The sequence below is a fragment of the Neolamprologus brichardi genome, chromosome 8 (genome assembly GCF_056152115.1).
Source record: "Neolamprologus brichardi isolate AB-2024 chromosome 8, ASM5615211v1, whole genome shotgun sequence".
NCBI classification, from domain to species: Eukaryota; Metazoa; Chordata; class Actinopteri; order Cichliformes; family Cichlidae; genus Neolamprologus; species Neolamprologus brichardi.
The window spans coordinates 11,043,644-11,068,773 of NC_142111.1; the positions used below are offsets into that span (position 1 = coordinate 11,043,644).

A 25,130-nucleotide genomic window follows, 5' to 3' on the forward strand; every position below is an offset into this window, starting at 1 on the left:
TTATTTTATCTATTTGTTCGTCCTTAATCATTGAGTCAGTAATCTGATTATTGCAATTCTATGCAATCCATGGCAAATATGGTCAAGTTAACAACCCCTAAAAATAAACACTTCAGTACAGCTATGTGAACATGACAGTAATACAGACTTCAAGCTTGTGAAACAGTAAAAGGTCAGCTTCTTAACTGCTTATCACAGATAACCACAGTGTGGTCATACAGCTTTACAAGCTTATTATACTGCACACATTTTATTGGAAGAGATAGCTCCTCATTTCCCCACTAGATGACAGTGTTGGTCTAGCTTAGCGTGTTTCTCTGAAGCTGAAATAGGTGACCACTGACCAAGGCCAAATCCATACTGTCAAAAACAGTGGAGATTAACAGCAGGCCTGCACAGAAAAGCTGCCAGACTGATCCCAGGTGTGCTGTAGCTGCTGGGATAAAAAGCTTCTACCCGAGGATTTCAAGCCCACCTGTAGCTCTCTGTCATCAATTTACCACCTTGCAGGTATAAAGCCTGAACAAAAAGTCATTTGTGGTGTAAATGAAAGCATATATTTGAATCAGACCCTAAAATGTGTGATTTTTGACTGGCTTCAGACCAGCAGATACTTTATATTCATATTTTCTAAATCAATCATCTTAAATTAAATCCTTATTCGGTGTGTTGTTGATTTTTCCTGCACGGCTCAAGTCTCAAGTGTCTATGGAGAAACGTTATTCTTTGTAGGGCTCAGCGGTCAGCTTTCCGTAGTCATTTCCGTTCACAAAAGAGGTATTTACCTTCAATATGGTTTGCATAAGCTTTAAGGAGGCTCAGGGTGGGTCAGTAATTACAATGCAATTTAAAACCAGCCCTCCCATTACCAAAACGATGCTTCTTCTCACCAGTTGAGAAATATTAAAGTGCATAATGGGTGGCATAAATTTTACAAGGAAATCTTTAAAATAGGAAAACAAGAGATGCTTTTTTTTTTTTTAAAGCATCTTAATGTTTTGTTGTTTTGTAAAATCACTGCAAACAGTAAGATGTTGTTTCATTTCACTCAGGGAGAGACTCATTTCTCTCAAGTGAAACATATTACACAATTGTCCAGCCAATTACTAGAGTATTACATTGTCCCGTTCTTTGTGGGCTCATTCAGTGTAACTCGAACCATTCCTAAATGCGACTAAATGCTCTCTGATTCAAACAAGTTCGTAGCGGTGTTCCCATGGGGTCAGCCCTTGTGCACTTTGTGCTGAAAAGCATCCTATTTGCCTCTCCCTTTACATTCAGATCCTATTGAAAAGTGCATGCAGACAGACTCGCACGCACGCACGCACACACACACACAACCTCCCTCTTTGAGTCTAAACCACTATAGCCATATATGTCCATTCCCTAATTGGTGGTTCTTCTTTCAAAGGAGTGATTATGTGTGTATGTGTTTAGTGGCGTCCTCTCTTTGCAAGGCGTCTCGATTCAGTCCATCTCCAACGCCAGAGGGGACAAAAGAGGCACCCGTTCCTCCTCTCGGGGCAAGGGGCCATTGACACCAATAAATCCCCCCTTCCACTTCCTCCCTGGTGTGTTGGGGTTATGTCAGGAATGTCCCAGGTCCTATTGTCCCCTCGTGCTCTGTTTTTGGTAACCCATCACCAGGCATTCTCTGCTGTTCACAGTGCCACCTCCCTCCCCCTGAGAGACCAACAACACACATGCATGTCCACACCCTTCGGGCTTCTGTGTCCCTTGGTCCCTAACTCTGAATAGACCACCTCAGCTGAATACGACAGACAGACAGACAGGCGTCAGGACATCAGATTCAGCGGGCCGAGTCTTGCATAGTTGCCCAGTGGGGGGAAAAAGAGCCAGTTATTTATTTTCACCTGTTTGGTTGCCTCAAGCTCTTTGTCTAATGGAAGGACGAAGATAAAACAATGGCCTAAGTGTTTTAAAATCAACAGTTAATACCTGTTCTGTACACAACCCGCTTCCCTCATTGTATTGTGACTGCTGAGGACTCATTAATTTTATATTAATAGATAATATCTGAATAGACAAATTTAGGCTTCTAGATTCAAGATCATTTAATTGTCTGCTTATGTAGGGCCCCATACTGCTACACAATAAAAGATCCAAAACCACAAAAGAGAAGTAATTTAGTCATTAAACAAAGATGGAGGATGACTTCAGACATCTTACAGCCTCAGGAGAGAAACTGCCCCATGATCTGGTGATATGTTGGAGGATCGTTCTTTATAACATGCCAGACAGGAGCTGTAGATGAGTTGGGTATTGCCATTTAGTATCCTTCGGGTTCTGCTCAGACACTTTTCCACTGATGCTCAGTAGATGGTTTAATCGCCCACTGGAGAGGGCTGCATATACCAGTTTGTTTCCAGTCAATAAGTAACTTGAAAGCAAAGTACCATCATTTTTTTTTGACTTTCAGGAAACTAAGGTGACAAAGAAACAACATTAAAAGACACACATACACATGTCTGAACATGTCTAATTATCAGGGTTACTGTGTTCAGTGCGCAGCATTAAAGAGCATTTTTGTAACCGCTTATGTGTTAACTATTATTAAGGGATGAATCTTGTGGTTGTGTTTTAATATAATACATAACACCAGCCATCCCAGTAATAACACTGCAGTTGTCTTATTAAATAAAATACCGCACACGGCGGGGTGGCTCCAGTACAGTGGGCTCACTGCAAAAAGGTGAATGGCTGTTTGTTTTTTCTCAGTTAGCCCTGTGATGAACCATTCAGGGGGCGCCCCGCCTGTCCTCCAGTGTCCGGGTGGTTAAGAAAATGAATGAACTGATGCCTTACTGTATGATTACCCCCGGTCTCCTCTTGTTATAACTCTTGTTGCAACTTGTTTACCTTTTAAGTCCATGAATGTGCTCATTCATTATTATTGATAGCTTCTCCATCTCTTAACCAGGAAGGAGTCGTCTCAAATCCATCTTGTCTGCATAATCTGCTTATACAGGTAAACTTCATCCACTCTCTGCCTCACAAACTTGCTCACACGGTGCTTTGGACACATTCATTAATCTTTCGCGTTCCCGCAAAACCACGCACAATCCTTCAAAACACCACAAGGCCGTTCATTCCAAGAACCCCGTGCATTCGTTCAGCCTGTCACAGTACGCTCCCCTCAGATGCTTGTTTTTCCCTTTTTTTTCATTCATTCCAATCACACAGGAGGTAATATCGCATGCTGCTGCTGCTGCTGCTGCTGCTGCTTAATCGTGTCACCTGCCTGCATTCGAGCTTGCACCACTGCCAAACCCCAAATACCAGAGGTTTGATTTGTTGTTTGGTGGTGGTGGTGGTGGCGGCGGTGTAGGGGGGTGTTGTATGTTTTCTGTGTGAGTCTGAGACTATGTGTGTGTGTGTGTCTGTTTAGGAGTTCGAAGGAGTAGGTGGGTTGTACACATGTTACGAAGTGAGGCGCCATTGCGGCCTAAAAAACTATTAGGCTCTGTAAATACACACTGTGGCAAAAGTAAACATTCTCAGCATGCCATCTAGGCGCACAGAGGGGTACTGGGAGACAGCCGCCGGACAGGCTGTGAGGGGGAGGTGTGTATGTGTGTGTGTGCGTGTTTGTGTTAGCGAAGAGAGTACAGCAGCAATCAGTGAGCAGAGCGGAGATGGAGATGGAAAATATAGATTTTAATTGGGGGGAAATTCAAGTGTGTGTTTGTTTTCATGTTATTGGTATCGCGATTGGGCTGAGTGGTCAGGTAAACAATTTAAAGATAGTTTACCTGCGTGTGTTGCTACGATGACCAGAAACCGTTTATGTATGAGGACACTGGAGTGTTTGTGTGTGCTGGTGATGAGTGATAAAAAAGTGTGTGTTGTGTATATATGTGAGCTTTTTATTCCTTGTTGTTCTCCCCTGAGTGGTGTGTGGGAAGAGAAAAAAAAACATGAAATAAAGCCAAATTAACTGAGTTTTTTTTAATGAATAAGAATGTATACACTGATGCAAAGGGACTATTTTCTGAATTTGAGACCTTTATTGGTGATAAAGGCACAAGTAACCATGGAAACAGAGCTTAGAATATGCACTATTCCCAGCCCTGAGAACGCCACACCACCCATAGCTCTATTTTTAGGCCTTACTTTGAGCTTAAAATATCTGTTACATCTAACAAGAGTTAAACTGAGTAATCAGGAAGCGTGACTACAGAAATGTGACTCTGACACTGATTAAAATGGTAGCAGCGAGAAAGCATATAGAATGACCAGGATCTCACTGCATGTGTTTGCCTGCGGTGCATTTAAGGATACAAATCACATAAAATAGACACAAGTTCTCTTATAGTCTTCACATTACTCACATGCACAGATTAGAAATGGAAACTAATAGTAATATGTGATTAATAGGAGCAGTTGGGTTCAGGGAGAGTACAGAAAGCAGAGGTTATATGGAAAGATTAGTCCAGCTAAACCACAACAGAAATACAACTTCATTAAAAAGTGAGAGGAACTGAGCCGAAGTGTTTACGGTTAGTTAAATTAAGAGATAAATGCTAATGTTACAGTAAATGTTATGCTGCAGTCACACAAGGAAAACAATGGTTGGAGACCAGAACATGACCAAAATTATTGCAATCAACTTTAACGTCTGATCTCGTTTCTTTTGAAATGGTTGCTTTGAAGATGGGGAGCAAGTTTCCAACCACTATTTATCTGTTGCTGTCTTCTTCTTCAGTCTGCTATCATTTCACTTTCCAATGGGGGTCAAGCTGGCAATTACGTAGAGTCCCCCATATTAAAGGGACAGGCTGCAGATAAGTTCCACTCACTGACTCATGCAGGTTGATTGCAACCTGTTTGCGTTTGTAAATTAGACGGCAATTATTCTCAAACACTCACCAATCTGTCTGAGAATGATTGCAGCCAGTCGAAGTCAGACGACAACTGTTTGGAGACAGGTTGCCTCCCATCACATGAGCGCTGCAATCACCTTGCAGTTGACAGTCGTCGGCCAGAGGTTATGGGTGCTGCACGCTCAACCCCTGGGCAACCATTTAGTTGTTGCATCATAGTACAATAATCTCCAAAAGCAAACAAACAATAAAAAATACAAAACTTCAATGTAAACACAGCACAACCGTTGATTTTTTCCCTTTTCTCAATGAGGTCACTGTCCTATTTTGACTCTAGTGACTGAGCCATTAGTTAAACACTAGATATATCTATGAATAAGCAGGAAGTTATTAATTGAAGGTGTGCTAATCAGCAGAAATAAACACATAAAATTGTTAGAGAAATGCATGGATTGTCTAAACATTTGAAAAACTAGTTGAACACTTTGAATAAATAGAGAGGAATATTTGGTAGAGGTTAGCTGACACTGTTGGCCACAGCTCGTGAGAGTTGTCACTAAGCATAATGAATAGATGTTCCATTGATCAGTAATATAAGTAAATGAATGATTGGCATTATAAGGAAACAGTACGAATAAACAGTTGATAAAGTTCACTAACCCTGGGTGAGCTGAATGCCATCACTAGGAGTGAAAGGTAAGCTGGAGGAAGTGTAGATACAACTGGAGCTTAGTTCAAGTAAGCGTGGTAAGTGGTACTGATGAGGGGCTTCTTGAGTCTATCTGACATGCTGTGAGGTATGTTAGATAAAAAAGTCTGGGAGCCACTGCTGTAAGAGGATGGTTTTTAACAAAAGAAGGCATTTGCACTCTTCTGATTTGAAGCTATGCAGTTGAACCTAACATCCTTAATTACCATAAGCACCACTTGCTGGCAATGGCTGGAGTTTGATTACAAACACCTGTTATTTGACTACAGTCACCTGTTGTTTGTCTGCAAAGATGGGCCACTGTGTTGATGCAATGGCATGTTATGAATTCTACGCCGACTGCTACTGACTCCAGGTCAGGTTTTGCGAGCTCTCGCGGCGATGGATGGCTGGCATCATAAAAGCTGGATCAGCCCGGCAGAGGTTTGCTGAGACGCATCTGTGAGTTCCTTGAAGACTTCCCATCTTAAACTGGCCGCACATATGAAAACACAGACATCCATTTCAGGCATTTGAGAGAAACGGGGACCTGGAAAACCCACTGTCACAGTAGCTTCTGCTCTTCTCTCTCACACACGCGCTGCAGGCACACTACCAGACAGAACTCGTGTACAACATGAACAAATGCTTGACACCTATACACACACATGCCATCACACACCGCAAGCCATGGATGATGGTGTGATGGAATTCTGGGTATCATCTGCGGTGAAAGCATGTGTGTATGAACGTGTGCGTGTGTGTTTGTGTGTGTGTGTGTGTGTGTGTGTGTGTGTGTGTGTGTGTGTGTGTGTGTGTGTGTGTGTGTGTGCCCTCCCTCCTCCCAGTGCTCAATCTAATACCCTGTCATCATCAATAACCTCACCAGTGCTGACTCACTGGCTTTTACAACTATGAGGTTTGGGCCTTACTCACAGCCACAGACCCTCGTCTCCATCTCTGTCTGTCAGCCCACTGCATACACACACACACACACACACTGGAGTTGTGCATGTGCCTGTGGAAGATTTTATGCATACATGCAATCAGCATGCACGCTCACTTGCACACGTATTCTTCTATAAAGATGTGTCCACACAGGTAAGGATGTGTCACTTCAAACCCTTTACCACCCACCCACACACACAGTCACTCCCAATCAGACCACAATCCATCAGAATAATTGACTATCATCAGGCAGACACAGACTCATCATCTTTACCACTAAGCATGTCACCCCCTCCTCCCACCTACTCCCCCATCATCCCCATCCTAATTGCCTCCAGGCTTTCATTTAATTTTCTTTACCGCCAGCAAATATGGGAGTTATTTTACATTCACGTGAGGCTGTAGATATGTACGGAGTGTGCACAAATCTACCAAACCATATTTATTATTGTAGCTCACTTCGCAGGAGGTCGGTGCTGACAAATGTGGAGACGGGCGGTGTCAGACGATGATGATGCTGAGCATCTGATGGGGTGAGGCCACACGAGTCTTGACATTTTTAAGGACAATGTGATGATGAGTGTGTTGATGGGAAGGGTTTTTCTTTTTTCTGATTCCCTCCAGCATAAGATTTCAGACGAAAGTCTGTTCATAGCCAAAAAAAAAAAGGGTTATAAATTTACAAACCCAATTTCATGATGAAATTTTATGATTTATTGATTTTAAAAACAGGGCATGTAAAGCTGTTTGTAGTCCAGCTCGTAGTTTGGGGGGAGAAGTAAAGACAGCACGGTTACCCATTTTAGGACTGTTTCCCCCCTTGGGTGTAAGAAAAAGAGCACAGGTCCACTTTTAACATACGGCTGCATCAGACGCTTCTATATTAACTCTGTATTGAAAAGGTTTCTATTTGTAGAATGGGATAAAGTTAGTGGATGTGGACTGGATTTGACACTTCAGGCGGACAGATTGAGCTTATCTAATTAAATGACAACTTCAGGACAGTTATCAGTTATCAAACTGAACATTTCTGTTCAGTTTAAACACAAATCTCCAAACAAAGTCGTAAACGTCCCACTGAAGAAGAGTGCAGAAAACTGGCGGTTGTGATCATGGTCAGAGTGCCAAAATGTGCGTAATTGCAATTGAATGTTGTTGTTTCTTGTCAATGAAGCACTTTCTTGACATTTTAAGCACCCAATCCCCCCTGGAATCCCACAAAGGCCACATGGAGCTCCCCGGACCCCACTTTGAGAGCCAGTGATCTGACTAGCTGGCAAGGTCTGTTTCTAAAAGGTGCGCACCTAACTGGCTGGAGCCAGGGCGGCGTATTGCCTTTCACACGCTTCTAAAATACTCTCCGGGCAGAGCCTGAAAGGGTTACTGTTTCCCAAAGTGCCTCATTCTGCGCAGTCGAGAGGGGGCGGCTGAGTGGCGCCGTCGAGTCAGAGACGCAGTTTCTAAAAACCCCGAGACATCATCAAGAAAGAAGCTGACAGTAAGGAAAGCAGCCCCTGCTCCCCTCCCCTCCTGCTCCTTCTCTTCCTCCTTCGCTGGCATGCTGCCGTTCTTCTCCTCTGCTTACCAAATCCCCCCCTTAGCGGTTCTGTCACAATAACCGGGCGGCAAGTGTCAAATGCGGCTCTGGCCGCAAGAAAACACACAAATGGCTTAAAGGCACACAAAATGCGCTCAGTGGAAACACTCCGCTTTCAGACGTTTAGTCATAGCTCTGTTGAACTCGTTGATTGTATTTAGACCAATAATATAAACACAATTTAGAAAACCCTACTTACAGAAAATTACTCCGCTCTTTGATTTCACGGGACTTCGTTGCCCCCCTTCCCTCCCTGCGCGTCTCCAGCGCGTTTAATTGCCCATATCTCTTTAACTTGCAGACAGCATGCCCAGGCTCTCCAATTAATAGTCTGCTAACGTCAAAAACAGTTGACCATTGTTTTATGGGCTTTGTGTTCTCTCTCTCTTTCTTTCTCTCTCTCTCTCCCTCGCTCTCCCTCGCTCTCTCCAGGGCGGTCAGACTTGAATAGGCGCCTGTCTGCTCCAGTCCACCTCTATACAAATACCTCATTGGAACTTGTGTGGAGCTTCCAGAGTAAAAAACACAGAGAGACCCCAGACACTGGAGGCTTTGCGCGTCTGCTCTTGCGATTTCATCATCTGACACTGTTTGAAAAGTCTGAATCATATTTTAGCCATTATGTTAACACCTCGGAGCTCATGAGCGAGTTGGAGATGAATGCGTGTGCGTGGCCTCTCCCCCTCGCTCTCCCTCTCTCTCGCGCTCTCCGGTTGAGACAAATGAATGCCAGGTCTGTGGAGGCGCTTGAGGTATGCGTTGCGCATTAAGCAGCGTAGTAAATCAGCCTTTTCTAAAATCGCTGTGACGGCGTGGAGCGTCAGACAGTCCACACAAAGTCACCGAAACTTTATAGTAGTTTGTAACTCCACTCCACTTCGGAGCCCGGCCGTCTACACTGTAAAAAATATATCATTTGCAAAAGTCTTTTCACCCTTTATTAATTGAGCGAGGTACAGTTTCAGGGGTTTCCGGTTGAAAAACACACGAATATTGCAAGAATACTTCAGCGTCATCGCTCTGATATGTGAAATCTCTTCAGTCACCCCGAATGGAAACCAGTGAAACGCATCTCTGTGGCAAGGAAAGATTTTTACAGCTTAATCAGACATTTTTAGATAGCTTTTTTTTTTTTTTTTTTTTTTACAGTGTACACGCCCCTTTGGATATACACAGTGGCGTAAGCATGGGTTGACACTAACACATGTTGAAAAGATGGACTTTATTGCTAAAACGTGTAACCATAACATGTACACTGATATGTTGGGTTTTTTGTATTTATTTATTTATTTTTTTGTCATTTTTAGAAATATTCAAGTAGACATCTTCCATATTTTTTTATTCTGGTATATTCTGCTATTCTCTGTCCTTATGCTCTATACTCACAAATCGTTAAAATAATAAATAAAACGTACAGATTTGTTTATTCCTACAATACTATGTATTCCAAAAAAAAAAAAGCTGAGTTCACGCCTTTATATATATCTTTACCTCAACTTTTCTTCTTCTTTTTTTTACAATTTAATTATTATTGATATTAATATACAAAAACTCTAGGCAGCATCGCAGTGAAATAACAGTCAGCATCAATGTTCAGTTGAAGAAGAAGAAGAAAAAGGTCACCTCTTGGAGAAGTGTAGCATATGCAATCCATTTTCAATGTCTCTTAAAAATATCAACAAAACAAAATGCTCCTTCCTCACGAAGTGCTCGTGTTCCCCTCCGAAAAAAATGTCAGGGTTGAGAATAAAATATGGTCCTGGTTCAATTAGAAAAAATAGCTGCATTTTTCTTAAATATGTACAATGTTGGTATTTCACTTAAAATGCTATATAAAAAAATAGATTTGCTATGGTGCCCACCTCTGTAGAGAGTTAACAGTGCAATAGAAACCGTATTTCCAGTCCACTCCCCCGTCGACCACCACCGCCACCGCCACCACCACTACTACTACTTCCTTCCTTAGAGAGAATCAGCACGAACACTTGCACTCTGAGATGATTGGGTATTGCACCTGTATCCACGTACAGTATTTCTGTTTTAGAAAGCCTTGACAATACCACCGGAGGAAAATCTTGGTGATTGACTTGACGGGTTTGCAAGACATCCCCTCGGGGAAGGAGCACGAGCGCTCTGAGAAACAGTTTCCCTCTTTGATGTAACGTGGCCAGAACCTCACACCCAAATCTTTCCAGGTGTACACAACCGGGCAGTGCGTATAGGTCCACAGCCACTGCAGGAATTTCCTACGGGCTTTCTTGCCCACTTTTACCCGCTTTCCATAGGGGGTCTCTGTGAGGTCCAGCTTTTTAATATCGTTGGGCATGGGCCCCTGCGGCTTCACCTGGTTATCTGGCGCGGAGAAGTTCACCAGCATGGGAGGGCTGATGGACATGAAATTGGGGTCAAAGTTACTGCCGAGTCTTTTCCTCAGAGTCCTCTCGACCAAGTCCTGCTCCCGGGGGTCGTACTCCGGGTCCGGGTCCTCCTTCAAATCGGGCACTGGGAGGTGATCGCTGGGCGAAGGGCGGAGGCGAAGGTAATGCTGGGAAACTCCGAGGTGAACGCAAACCAGCGCGTAAACGAACAGCGTTTGAGAGAAGCCCATAATTCCTCTTGTTCAACGCACGGGCTCTTCTCGCGTGAATAATACTCAGTTCTTTTCCCGGTTACTGTGTTCTGTGCAGTCACCAGCCCGGGGCTTCATAAATAGTAGAAGTTCAGTCACCAGCAAGGCGATACTTTTAATAGACCACGTCGGGTTTGAATGACATGGAGCGGAGTGCTTTGCTTTTTAGGGCTCCTTCAACTTTGCAATTTACCCGCTGATGCAACTGTGCAGCATGGAAGCGGGCTACCCCGCTCTCTGCAGAAAGAGTTAAGTCAAAAAAAAAAGAAAAGAAAAAAGGGAAAACTCGAGCGCCTATTCACGCTCTCTCCTGCTTCACCCCGCTCCTCAGATTCACTTCGGGTTTCTCTCGGTTGTCATGGTTACCCCGAGGACTCGAAGCCACGACGAAACTGTCTGCACTGGATGACAGCGGCCGAGGCGAGAGCTGCATGGACTGAAGTGTTTTCTGAAAGGGACAGAATAGATCCGGAGCTCCCGGGAGAGAAGGGCGCACAAAAGAGCACTTCACCAAGTTTTAAATGTCACGCGCCCGGCAGCGAGGGCTGCCTTGGCCAATGTTATTTTTACGCACGGCTTTTAGAAACGTGGCTTCTCTTAACGTCGCCTGGCGCTCTCAGGTTTGACAAGGTCCCAGAGCGCACAGTCCACGGACCGAGGAGAGGGGGGCGGGGAGTGGGGTAGTCTCTGCAGCCAGTCTCCTGCGGTATTCCAGCCCGTCGATGCGCACTTTCCCTGAAAATGACAGAAAACTTGGAGGAGCCGTGTGGCACAATCTCAGTTTTTTTTTCAGGACGCAGCAGCCGCTTATCTTCCCAGATGATGTTCCAAATCGCAGAGCAGCTCGGTTTTACATGTAAAAGTCTCGTTTGTAATATTCCCACAGAACTCTGGCTTTTGCGTGTAAAAAAAAAAAAGAAGAAGTAGAAGAAGAACGATGAAAACACAACTTTCCAGCGAAATGCAGCCTCACTGCACGTGAAATGCAAACTGCGTAAAGACAGAAAACGTGGTTGGGTCAGAGTTCCTCTCAGTGTGGCATCGCTGAATCTTCACAACACCAGCAACAAAATAAAAAAAATAATAAATAAATTCAAATAATATTAATTTAAAAAAGAAAAAAATCTTCTAATCGCAATGTCGGTGCATGACGAGAGAGTCCATAATCTGCTTTTTTGTTCCCCGGTCTATGAAAGCGGTCAATTCCTTAGGGAGCCTCTCTCCTCCTTTGATAACTGGGTACAGCAGCTACTAAGTCGCTCCTACTTCAGGAGTGTGAGAGACTTGGCGCTGGAGCATTTCTTTGCTTAGGCACACTGTGTGTGAGTGTGTCTGTAGCGAGTGGTGCTCAGTCCCAAGTTAAATATCCCCCTCCGACGGTACAAAGTGTCAGAGGGGCCTGCCCACCCTGGCCACTTTCACTATGATTGACAGCCCCCCCCCCCCCCCCCCCCCAACCCTCCCCTCACAACGTGGAAAATATCAGCCACAATGAGGATCAACTGGGTCCTAAAGCACCAGCCTTTTTTTTAATCGCATTTAAGAGCAATATTCCCAGACACACAGGATAATACAATATATTTTTTAACCCCTCTCTCTTTCTTACACACTGTAAGTATAACAGCAGCTGCTTCTCCTGCGGTTTTCATCAGCAGAGTGTCTCTGATGCACTAATAGGTTCAATGCGCTGTCAATACTCGGCTGAAGTGTAAAAGAGTTTCGTGAACTTTACCACGAAAATGATGGGAAACGTTTGGTAGCTTGTCTGCGGAAAAGGGGCATCACATTCCACCTTTGTTCATCGGGATTTGGGTCTACACAGGAATTGGCCCGTTGAACTCAGGGTCACAAAATAGGCGCATAATTAAGGGGCTATAAATGGCCGTGGATAACTAAGCGGTACCTTTCCCATGCTAAGCAGTCATTAGGGGGAAATCAACAGTCATGCTGAACGTTTTTTTCTTCTTACTATTAAACTATGTTTATTTTCCCATAATCCAAATTAGAACTTACACAAACAAGTGAAATTTATTGATAGTCAAATCGCTTAAACATGTCCGGTAGACGCACTAAATTGATTCAGGAGCCGCGTTGAAGTCGATCTCCATTCCAATGAACATTTAAACATTTTCAAAACTTTAATAAACTTAAAAAAAAGAAAATGTAAACATACTTTGAAATTAAACTTTGCATCAAAAGCTGGTCAAACTTCATCAGGACGTGCTTGCTCTGAATTTAAACCTGACTCTTGGTTTCATTTACCTACGCAGTCTGGATAGGCTGTGATTGTGCTTGTCTTTTGTAGTAGTCACTAGAGGGCGGTGAACTAGCATGGTGAGGACATGAAGCCAGGGGCTCCCCAGACTCGCCCTCACAGTTTGACTACTCATGTTTGAGTCCATGGGGAAAGAATGTTCACTCGTAGTTAGGGTGCAGCTCAAGTGAAATTGCTCAGCAGCTCTGTAATCAAACTTCTAAAAGACTCCACTGAGGGCAAATGAAGTAGTTAACTGGAATCATACTCACTAAGAGTATAATATAAAAAATTCCACAGTTGCGAGATGGAATAATTTTTATCACAAGAAGTGCTGTAATTTCAGTGTCTTGCACAGTTCTTCAACTTCATTATCCAGGTCTAACCAGATGGAAAAAGTTGCCAGCAGTCTTTGGCATCCTGTGAGTAAATTCCCTCTGACCCCCTCCTAACATCTATCCAGACACACAGAGTCATAATCTGGTTAATGATTAGGGTGCCGGTGTAGACAGAACTCAGTGGGCTGCAGGGACAGTGAGGCTGAGCCGGCTACTGTAGTACCGGCCATTCCCATTGTCTTCCTCCACAGCTCTCGGTGTGCTGGACTGAGAGAGAAACCCCATGCCGGGAGAAACACTTCCTCAGTCCCACGCCCAAATACTCTAGAAACCCAGCAATGAGTCAACCCCCATTTACTGGCTAATTACTGGAGATAAAGACAGGGAAAGAAGAGAGGAGGGGACCGGTGGACACAGTGGGGAAGGGTCGAGGTGATGCTGAGCATATGTGGTGGTGGTGAGTGGGGGAGATGGCAGAGGGGTGGTGGTGATGAAGATGGATTCACCAATGGGGTAAGGGTGGGGGTGAGAGGGTAGTTTTAGTGCTGGATGACAGTTTGCTGTGGAATGGCTAATTAAATAACGGCGTTAAAGGACCCCGGCTCGCTTTAACGAAGCCCGTCAACCTCTGACGAGCGGGTCAAACTATGGAGGAGAGAGCGGGGAGGGGGACTGGTGCTGAAAATTGGCCTTGTATAACAAGGGGACTTAGTCCTTTGGTTGTGCAGTGATTGTTCACGCTCCCTTAGGCCTCAATAGGGCGCATGTGAAGGGGTGCTGGAGCAGCGGGGGTGCCCTAAGGCATAGATTTGACTCCCTTCTCCTTTTTCTGCTATGAATGCTATACAGACATACACTCCCACACATAGCTCACCACAAACACTTACACACACTAACACACCTACAGCTCCATACAAAGGCCTCCACCCAAAGTCCAGACAGGAGCTTATGCACTGCAGGAGCACAGCAAGGGGCAGCCCAGGCCAGACTGGCCGACTGTGCCCACTGAGGACTGGTAGAATGGCACAGATGGGTGGATGGAGATGGACAGATTGGAGAGGAGAGAGAGGGGGGAGACTAAACATAAGAAACTCACAAACTAAGACGACAAAATATTACCTGTCAGAAGATTAGTTAAGGAAAGTCATGGAATTTGGCAAGCTGCTGTGGCTATTTGTGGCTTGAGTGGCAGAGATAGAACAAATCCCAGAGGCCACACCCCATCAAATAAAAAGATATGCCCGGAGAACGTCTCATAATTCATTTTGTGTTATGGCATCTACAGCAGAACACTCTCTGATGGGACTTTGGCAGTCTGACAGATTTCAGAACCAACCAGAGCCTGAACATTTTGTTTTTTTGAGCTGTCAAATCAGCAGAAGCATTTGTCAGTATTTCAGATAAATATTTGCAGAAACGTTGAGATTAGAACAACGTCTAATGTGTTGGAAAGTCATTTTAAATGTGCTTGATGTGACGTATTATGTCCTCAGACTTGCGAGACCTGCCTTGCAGCAGCATACACAGAAATGCTCACACTGCAAATACATAGCTTTCACCATTGCTTGTCAATATTGCATATCCCTTTATTCCCCGCTGCCCTGTCATCTTCTCCAGGCTTACTCCCCTCTTCCTTCTCCCCCATATTCGACTCTGTCTCCGAGCTTTAACTGAAAGCAGATGGCTTGGGAAGCATGTCAAAAATCTGTCTCCCGTTAACACTACTTTTGAAGCCCCCCCCCCCCCCCCCCCCCCCCTCCCTCCTGCTACATTTTTTCCCTCTCCCCTAAAATTCATCATAAAGTTATTTTTGCAAAAATATCCAGTAAACAGCATCAAAGTGATATTTTTCCCCCTTTTCCTCTAAGAGAAGAAAAGAAAGCTGAACTAAGTGTAAGGCCTGTTATTGAAAGAGCGCCGCGCCACGCTGTTGTTCAGTCTGAAGTCAATCTGAGCAGGGCCCCGCATCCTTTGTGTCTATTACGGCATTCCAGTCGCGATGGAGAAAATGCTGCTCCACGCGTGATCAAAAGCTGTGATTAATGGTGATCATATCGTAGACAGCTCATTGGCTTTGTGATGTGACTGCGGGGCCCACTTTGAACTCTGAGACTGAAGAACTTGAGCTAAGCCAGGAAACTTTACTGTGGCACAAGCACCGTGAATATGAATGTTTTTCTTTAGGTTTTTGTACGTGTTCAGTCACTCATTACCGAAGCTGTTCAATACCTGAGTTTTCCTTTTTATGAAGATTTCGTATGGCGGTGCACATGCAGAGGACGGGGCCTGAAAGCTGAAGTCACATTTCTGTCGTATTGACAGCTAATCCTAAAAAAACAATCCTATGATCGGAAAGTGAAATGAAATTGGAAAAATGAATCTTCTTTTACTTTGTTGAATGCAGTGTTCCTATTGAGGAAAAATTAAGCTCCAGCAATAACAAACACGATGCTGGTTTTTCAGCTGTGATGTCACCCATTGGCTGGTGGAATCCCGCTTCTTTGGAAGAGACAAAGTTGCTGCTCACTAATGCAAAATACTAGAACAAGAATAGGCAAACTTAAATATTTTTTACATTTGGTGACCAATTACAAGCAGCTGTTGTGACCAATTTGTCACGGATTAGTTGAGCGTGCAACACCCTCGACCTCTGAGCAACCATGTTCAATCTCAAGGTGATTGCACAGGTCGTCTGGTGGGAGGCAACCTGTCTTCTGACAGGCAGCAACCGCTTTGCTATCTGCGTACAGATAGCAAATTAACTCTGTCTTATTTCCATTCAATCCGATGTCATGGCCCAGCATGTAATATTACAAACATTATTAACATATTTACATTGACATACATATTAGCTGCCCAGCTTAATTGTTTCTGACAATTAAGGAACCTGGAATGTACGTCATACGTTTTTTGGATACTACCGACTTTTTGGCTTTAAATATATTATCTCCCCCTGCTGGTTATGCAACTTCTGCATGCATGTCCATTTCACATTCTGGAAATGCAAGCATGAAATGGACATTGTGGACTTGCATGTCTATTACACGTTTTGGTGTGATACCGAGTTTTTCTATTTTATTGCCATCTTTACACAAAATACCTCTGACGACAGCAGCTGATCACAAGTTGATCAAAGACCTCAGAACTTTTACCAACCTCATAAATCAAGAGAGAATATTAGACTTCTGTGCAGTATTACATAGAGCAGTCACCCCCTGCTGGGCCTGATAAAGAACTTAGCTTCCTTTTTCTTACCAACATAGTAAATGGAGCCAACAGCCACATAATCACAGTCTGATAATAATGTCATTAGCTTTTAAAGTAGTCATAGACCAAAGTATTTGTGATTACAAGTTATAATGATTTGATCAAATGTCATGGTAACTAAAAAAACCCCAGCTTATTATAAGAGAAAAAAACACTGGACCTCAGTGTGGCATCTGTGTAATCTTTAGAGAACTTGCCAACATTTTTCACACGACCTGAAAACGTGTTTGTTTCGGCACAACAATGAAAATAAGGAGATCGCCCAGTTGGGGCGGCTGTAGCTCAGCATCTACTAATCAGAAGGTTGGTGGTTCAACCTCTGCCTGCTCCAGTCTGCATACCAGAACTCCTTGGGCAAGATACTAACCCCAAGTTGATCTCCAATGCATCCATTGGAGTATGAATATTTGTAAATGTTAGAGAGCACTTCTGCATAGAAATAGTGCTTTTATGAATGGGTGAATGAGGCATGAGGTCTTCTAAGCAACACGTTTCATGCTGCTAAAAAAAATTAAAAGCTAAGTTTCAATGAAGGACCTGTTCACAATAATTGAATATAGTGTTTTCACAGTTACTCATCATCATCATCATCATTCTGTTTTTATTAGCTTAGAGCAAACCCTTCAGATATGGAGAAGGGTTACTAGTTTGAATTCAGTGACCTCACATCTACATCAAATCCTACAAACTGCACCTCTGAGTTTTCACCATCAATGAAAAGTTTGAGTACTATTGCTACAGGTGACTTTTAAAAAAGACCTCTTTCAAGGAAGACTTTATTATTATAAAGTAGCTGCAATTAAGCAGTGAATAAAAACATGTATTTAACTATTATGTGCTTGTTTCGGCGTTTGTAATGGCCTAGCTGGGTCACTTGGAAATAAGCATTGTTGGTTTCCGTAAGTCATTCCCATTTTTCTTCATGAATCGCTATTTTCCTGTAATGACGCCTGGCAGCTCTTAATTGGCTTTGGCGTGCCCTCACAAAATTCCAGGGTGATTACCCTTATTCACATCGTGTAAAGTTGAAACAAAAAGAGGATCTCAACAGTTTGAAGCATCCCATGGTCTTCATCCATCCCTCTCCTTTTATATTTGATGCATCCCCTTTTGGAAAACCCCAAGAGTGCCCCCATCCTTCGTCTGTCATATCCTCCTCCTCCTCCTCTGGCTCTCCCACCATCCCACCCTCCCTTCTTGCCTCCTCGGCCCCCCTCAGATCAGGGAGTGATGAGGGCGGAATTAAATTGATCGCCACCTTCCGGAAAACAACAGGAAAAAACAGCGCATTCCAAACGCCAGGAGGGCGTTCCCCCTGGTCTTCCCTATGGCAGGATGACATCATTGGCCGGCCGCCAACAGCCTGGAGAGAAGGAAAGGCTGAGAGAGAGAGAGTGCAAGACAGGGAGATGAATAAAGAAAGCGAGGGGAAAATAAGTAGGATATACAAAATGTCAAGACTCAATGGTGTGTCAAGTGGTGTGTGAATTGAATGCCATGGCAGAGATATGAGAGCCGCGACAGTGTAGTACAGCACAGTTTGTTTCGACACTTAAATAATGTATTTTCAATCTCTGTGAATGCTAAAGCTTTAATCTGTTATTCTAATCTCCTTTTCCATCAGTGAAATCGTTGTTGGCACACTCTATCGATCACCCCCTGGATGCTTGTTAACGGCCTCGATTTACATGAGAAGAGAAATGGAGAAGCAACTACAATGGAATAAAGACTTTAAATGAAAACAATTTGGGTATTTCAAATTCTGCTGTCCCACTTGAAAAGATTACATTTTGAAAAACAATTGTGTTTCAAAATGTGCCATTACCCCCTTTTTTTTTTTATCACTAACTAAAGAGTAATTTCATGTAACCACATGTCTTTCAGAAGCTCTGTCCAACTTAGGTAAACCCTGACCACAAGTAACTGGCAATTCGTTCATTCTCCCGACCACTAAGCCATTGTGTTGCCACAGGCCATCTTGTCGAAATGAAACAGTTTGCCCACAGCCACTGACCACAACAGATGTTCCCTTGCCCGACGCTCTCCGCAGCATGTGTGTTCTGTTGAGTCTAGAGCCAAGATACTTCCATGGACTGGCACTGGGTAACAAAAACAAAGGGAGGGAAATTCTACGATGGCGTCTCCACCAGTCTGTGACGGGCTTCAGAGTGAGGGCGTCCCATTGCATGGACGTGACGGAGCGCATCGGTGTCATGACCCGCTCTCTTTTGGGCAGTTGTCCGAGTGGTAGTGCTGGGATCCTGGTGCCCTTTGGTCCTCTAGTGTGCTTGTGGAACACGCAGGAAGGTACAAGGGTGACGGCCTGCCCAGATGCCAGGAGGACTGGGAAGGCTTTGGGAAATGTCTCGCTGGTGTGTGAGCGCGCAACACTTCTGCTTGGGGGGTTGCCCGCTTGGTTGGGAACTGGACGGAGAGGGATGGTGTCTGACAACAGCCCAAGTGTGCACTCAGTAAGCTCGTTTGTGCAAAAGATGTACCAAATGTTGACTCACACTGGTTTGCTAATCAGCAGCCACAAGCCCCTGGAGCCATGTGTAAACAGGAGCGTCTGCCCTTTTTCTGTCACCTTAGGGGGGGACAGAATTAGGCTTGAGAGAGGCAGGTAGGCACGAAAAGTGAGAGTAATGAAGTGCCAAAGTTATGAGATATTAAATTGGTGTGGTAGAAGAACAGCACATCAGTAAAATTCACTTCGACCTAATTAGAGCTAAAGCCGAAACACTCTTAATGTCTTAATCAAGGATTCAAGATCCATCCCACCCACCTTTCACTGTAAATAAGAATCTTTTCCTAATTGACTGCCCGCTGAAATAAACATTAGTGAAGGAGTAGCTACAGACAGCAGATTCCCACAAAAATGATTTAAAAAACTGACGCAATGAAGCCGACTTTAGGTAGGAAAAACTTCTTTCTATATCAACATGCTAGAACTGAAGTTACTGCAAAAATGGTGTGAGATTCTTGTTCTTTAATTCTTCAATTCACACTTTTCTGGCTCAGTTAACCTTAAAACTAGTTGCACTATGAAAGAGGAATCAGAAGAAAAGATAGCTCCCTCCATACACTGAGCAGGAGGCAGAAGCTGTTAAATGCATTTACACTCCAATAACTTTCACAAGTCAGAGGGACGTGAAGGGAAAGAGAAAGGGAGAAAAAGTAGATCCATAAAGAGCTATGGATACTATGGATCTGTGCTGGTGTCTGCTTGATAGCCAAACAGGACCGCAGTTGTGCCAATAACCTTGCTGACCTTACTTAAACTTGAATTTGGCCTGATGATAGGTCATGCTTGTTTAAGTCTACTCTTTATTACATGTCCAGATCAAGACACCCTTAAATTCAAAGTACCACAGCAAACAGTGACTTCAACAATTTTGGCAAAGAAGAACGTCGTGGCATGTGCAGAGCGCTGATCTCAAACCCTTAAACATCTTTGGGATGAGTTGAAGGCCAGATCAGACTATTTTCCCAGAGAATTCGATTCAAATGACTTCATACCTTGTAATTCATGTGCTAATATTCATTTGTATTACAGGAATTTAATATCGAAGCATAAAATATTATCGTAGAGGTCAATTCATTTTATATAGTAATGTTAAGACCCTATAATAATAGAAAGAAACCTCAACGTTCAGGCGATTGTCTATGATCATGCACTTGGAAACAGTGGGAAGTTTCCTTTTACAGGAAGTAGGAACCACATGCCTGTTTTCACACTTACTCAATTCAATTCAGTTTTATTTATGCAGCACCAAATCACAACAACAGTCACATCAGGGAGCTTTATATTGTATAAATCCTACAATAATACAACAGAGAAAACCCCAAGAATCATACGACTCCTATGAGGAAGCGCTTTGGTGACAGTGGGAAGGAAGAACTCCCTTTTAAAAGGAAGAAACCTCCAGCAAACCAGGCTCAGGGAGGCGCGGCCATCTGCCGCGACCAGTTGGAGAAGGAAGACAGGACAAAAGACATGCTGTGGAAGAGAGCCAGATATAATAATAATTAATGATTAAATGCAAAGAGGTGTATAAACACATTTTGAGTGGAAAAGGCTACCCCTATTGTAGTGCAACAATGTGTTAGCAAAAGAGAAAGATGTCAGAGGAACGTGAAAGGAAAATTTACTCCGTTTACTGTGATCTGAATCAATTGATGAGTGTAAACTTGTAGCCTTTCTCCATGATTTGGTTTCTTTTCACACAGAAAAAAATACAAGTGAACTCCAAGCAAACCAAAACCTGCCACTACAAACCACGTGAGAATGTTTAGTCCGCTCATTGGCCAGATGTGTGTGGGGTGAGAGTGACAAAGGTAAATACAGGAATAAGGTACTGGGTTCTGCACTACTGGAGAACACAGAGAATTCATTTCACGGCATGTTGCTAGCCTGCACAGACCTTTGCACAATTTTGCACATAGTACCTTACTGCATCCCAGAATACAAACATACGTGGACGTTTTTTAGGGTTCACACCATACATGAACCACTCTGTAGTTCGTCACGAACAGGACCAACTCATTTAAAGTGTATCTGTGCAGTTGTTTACTGGTCTGCACCCTAGTGTGATTACTGTGTTCACATCTGCACAAGCGAACCGCACCAAGGGGAGAAACAAACCAGGGTTCAGGTAAAACGGACTAAACACTGGGCCTGAGCGACCCCAGTAGCCTTCTTTAGTAGTCCTGTCCAGCATTTCCTTCTTTTTTTTAAATAAAAATAAACTATTATAAGCTGTAGTTAAGTTTTATAAACTTTAGTTATAAACTAACTAAATTCCTCAACCTTAAAGTGGAACTATTTTATGTTTGCATGATTTGTACCTCAAAATAGTCCTTGCTTTTCATATACTAGGCCCCGCAGTTCATCCACTACTTGAAACGACCTACGTTATTAAATTTGCAGTTGATATATCACACAGGTATCTGTCTAATGCTGCTTTTCTCAAGCTTCTTGTCAGTATAATTCTGAGACTGTTAAGGTGTTCGATGGAGGATGTAATTGTGAACGTAAAAGTGTAATGAGACAGAGAGAGAGCGAGACAGAATTCAGGAGCCGGGCACCTCTCAGCGTCTGTCTGTTAACAGCGTGTGCATCGTGAATGTGTGTGTATGTGTGAGTGTGCGTGTGCGTGCGTGGTGTAATTACAGCCAGGTCTCCGGCATGGAGCCCAGTAGAAGTATCGTCAGTCTGTCTGTGGCATGTGGTGGTGGTGCTGCTGACCTCTCCTTTCCTCTCTTCTCCTCTCCTCCTCGCTCACACAGGTGATAAGAGCAATGCGGCTTCTCTGTCCACGTATCAGAAATTAATTGTATTTATTTTTAATGAGCACTGACGGTTTTTATTTTCACAGGCACTCAGTGCTTTGAGTGTAATGTGGACTGCATGCTTATTGCTTGGAGCATGTTAGAAAGGCAAAGAAACCAGCAATCGGTCAGCTCCAGTCACCATTACCTGACACAGTGTCCATGTTGGTGTCACTGTCAGCCATTTCTAACTTGCTGCTCTCTTGGAGTCAGCCTACATTTCTACTTTAAGGGTTGCTTGAATAAAAGTCGGTTATTTAGATGTGAAAGTGAAGTCATGTTGGATAATTTGAAGGCGTCATCTGCAAATCATATGTGCCTCTACCGTTTGTTCCAACATTAGGCCGAGAGGTTTTAGTTTTTTGTTGGAAATTTGCAGAGCTGGTTTTACATATATAGCACAGATTATAGACTGGAACAGAGGTGAAAATCAGCTTTTTGTTTAATGTTTGGTCGGTTGACATTAATGTAGGGTTCTGGTTCTCAACCAGGCCTTGAAGTGAAGCTGAGATGGAGGTGCATGCCGCAAAGCTGTATTATTTTTGCGTGAGCGTACTGATAACAGCACCCAAAGAAGCGTGTCGGAGAGGCCGTGTGTAAATTGTGCGTGTCTTTGTTTTGCGTGTACAGTCTGTGTGTTCCAGCAACCACGTCAGTGACGAGGAATGTCACAAGACATCGCAAATCCTAATGATCAACATCGTGATGCTGTGTTACATGTGCTGCGTGGTTAGTGCGCATTAACCCAAGGCTGCCTCTGTTGTGGTGAGACGAGGGTTTCGTGCCAGGCATCGGACAAAAAATGAGATGAAAGTGCTCAGAGGTGACATTCCACGGGAAGTCATTTTATTCCTTTGAACGTTGAATCAAAAAACGTGTCAGTGACAGTTTGCAGTGGAAACATTTGAAACCGCTTAAATGTCTAAAAATGCTGATTCTTTGATGCTTTTGAAATGCGATTCTTTAATTACTGTGGAAGGCGGGGGAAAAAACACACACACACACACAAGCACAAAAATTAAAGTTGACGCATCTCCAGAAACCACAATAGTGTGAATGGCAGAAAGCTCAGGTAAACATGTTCAGAGTGTGTGTGTGTGCATATTTGCACCCCCCCCTCCAAACCCCCTTCCCAAACGCATACACACTGCATCCAGGGGGATTTATTTGACCCCTTATTGCCAGCGGTGAGCCTGTGGTGGAGATGAAAGCATGCCTTCCCAGTGTGGCCCCAGTTTCTATAGCTATGGACACAGGCTCACACTGGTCAGGGACAATAGAGGGGCCCTGCCACTCGCCCCTTGCCAGAGCCCTCTCCTCTCCCCACCCCATCCGTCACCGCAATCATATTTTCAAAACAATAACACAGCCGGGGTGGGAGTGGGGAGAAAGCATGATTGAAGTGTGTGCATGTTTGATCTGCTAGTATGCGAGTGTGTGTGTCTTTTGTGCGTATATACATGTGTGTTGTTATTTTTAGGCACGCGTTCGGTTTCAGGCCGAGTGCAAACATGCTCATTTGACTTGTGTCTGTGGCTCCGTGCATGCAGTTTAAAAGCAACTGCTTGCAGGCATGCATTTGTGTGTGTGTGTGTGTGTACAGATGCAAGCGCGTTGGTGAGTGTGTGTGTGTGAGCTGGGCCTTTGATGGCACGGCCGGAGCGTGCCTAATGTGACTGCTTGCTGGGGTGGGGTGGAATCAGAGGGGTGGCAACGTTGAGCCTCTTGCCCTCATACTGTCTATCCTGCAGCAGCCCAATGCTCCCCCGCAAACTTGAAAGGACCAAAGGAATCCCCCCCTAAACCCCTTGACAACCCACCACTCCCCCACCCTGTGTTTTCAGAAAGCATGACATCATCCTTTGCACAAAGGCGGCTGGAGAGGTGGTCAATATGGATGCACAAACGGGCTACAAATTAAAGGAACGCCAATCTAAAAAGTTTTAGTAAGTTTTTGGGTCACTGGGTGCCACCAGAACAAATGTTTGGAGAGTCAAAGATTTCCTTACTGTAGAGTTCAAGGATTGTTCTTGCTTCTAAATCCTAATATTTACTTTTTCTTTCTTTCTTTCTTTCTTTCTTTCTTTCTTTCTTTCTTTCTTTCTTTCTTTCTTCTTTTTTTTACTCTGAGATACCTTTCCATATATCTTTAGTTCTGCGGACCCTCTTTATTCAGTAACCAAGACTGATAGGAAATATATTGCTTTCAGGTCCAGACATAGGGTTTTGAACTGAGCACAGAATACGTCTTGACAGATTATTTTGCTGCCCCTTCCTGCTCTCACCAGTGTCTGCATTTCTTTTTGTTTCTGTCCACAGTGTTGGCTTTCTTCGTACCAACCTTCTGGCAACTCTGCTTGCAACCAACACTCGGAGAAAACCTAAGCTGTTATTTTCCCCAGAGAGACGGACGCTTGGAGGACAAACAAATCGCTTCAGATCTGTGCAGTTAATGACCGAGAGTGAATGCTTAATGAATTTTCTTTTTTTCTTCTTCTTGTGTGATGGGAAGTTTTATATTAAGATGTGACCCTTTTTCCTTTAATGTAGCCATATTATTTTTGGGTGACAAGGGACATCACGATGCATCGGGTTCAGGTTAACTAGTTAATGACCAAGTAATTACAATAATAACCACTACTTAATGAGCAGTCTCCTGGACTGAAAAGTGAATCTGAGCAAAGTGCTAAAAAAAAAACTGCAGTTCCTTAAATGTCCACTTGAGACTGGCTCTAAAAAATGAGTCAGTCCCATAGACTCCAGTGTTAAAAACGCCCAAATTTAAACATATTTACAACCAGATGATGATAATCCATCCATCCATTCCTTCAAAATATAATTAAAGCTTACAGTTATTTATGCTTAAAGTAGCAAAATTAGACAAAATAGCTAGCTGTAATCACTGAACTGGACTTCTCATGATTTTGGCCTATCCACAGAGTTTGTGCTGCAGTTTTGGGTCAGTGAAACTGCATGTGTGTTTTAATTAGCACTAATTAGGATGTTTGTGTCTGTGTGATGTATCTATACAGATGACAGCTCAGCCTAAAAATAAGTTTGTGACATTTGTGGTGGTTACATCCATATTCCATCTACAATCCGTGGTTAATATGGGAAATTGTTTATCGTTTCAAGCTCCTTGAAAACGGTGTTAACACAATTACAACTTTTTCTTTGTAGAGAAAGAACTGAATTGGAGTCAGATGTCTGAGAGCATAACAAGAAAATAAGATA

General features: G+C 43.5%; 1 protein-coding gene across 1 annotated transcript; it reads right to left on the reverse strand.

Annotated features, from left to right (window-relative positions):
- Positions 1-9,206: 9,206 nt before the first annotated feature.
- Positions 9,207-12,048, reverse strand: nog2 (noggin 2). Its single transcript, XM_006808018.3, has one exon. It carries the CDS (start codon positions 10,683-10,685, stop codon positions 10,050-10,052), a length of 636 nt encoding a protein of 211 aa, XP_006808081.1. The 5' UTR covers positions 10,686-12,048; the 3' UTR covers positions 9,207-10,049.
- Between the last annotated feature and the right edge of the window lie 13,082 nt (positions 12,049-25,130).

What these genes read in the sequence shown, in the direction of transcription:
- nog2 (XM_006808018.3), bottom strand. Translation starts at nt 10,685, where the DNA reads ATGGGCTTCTCTCAAACGCTGTTCGTTTACGCGCTGGTTTGCGTTCAC.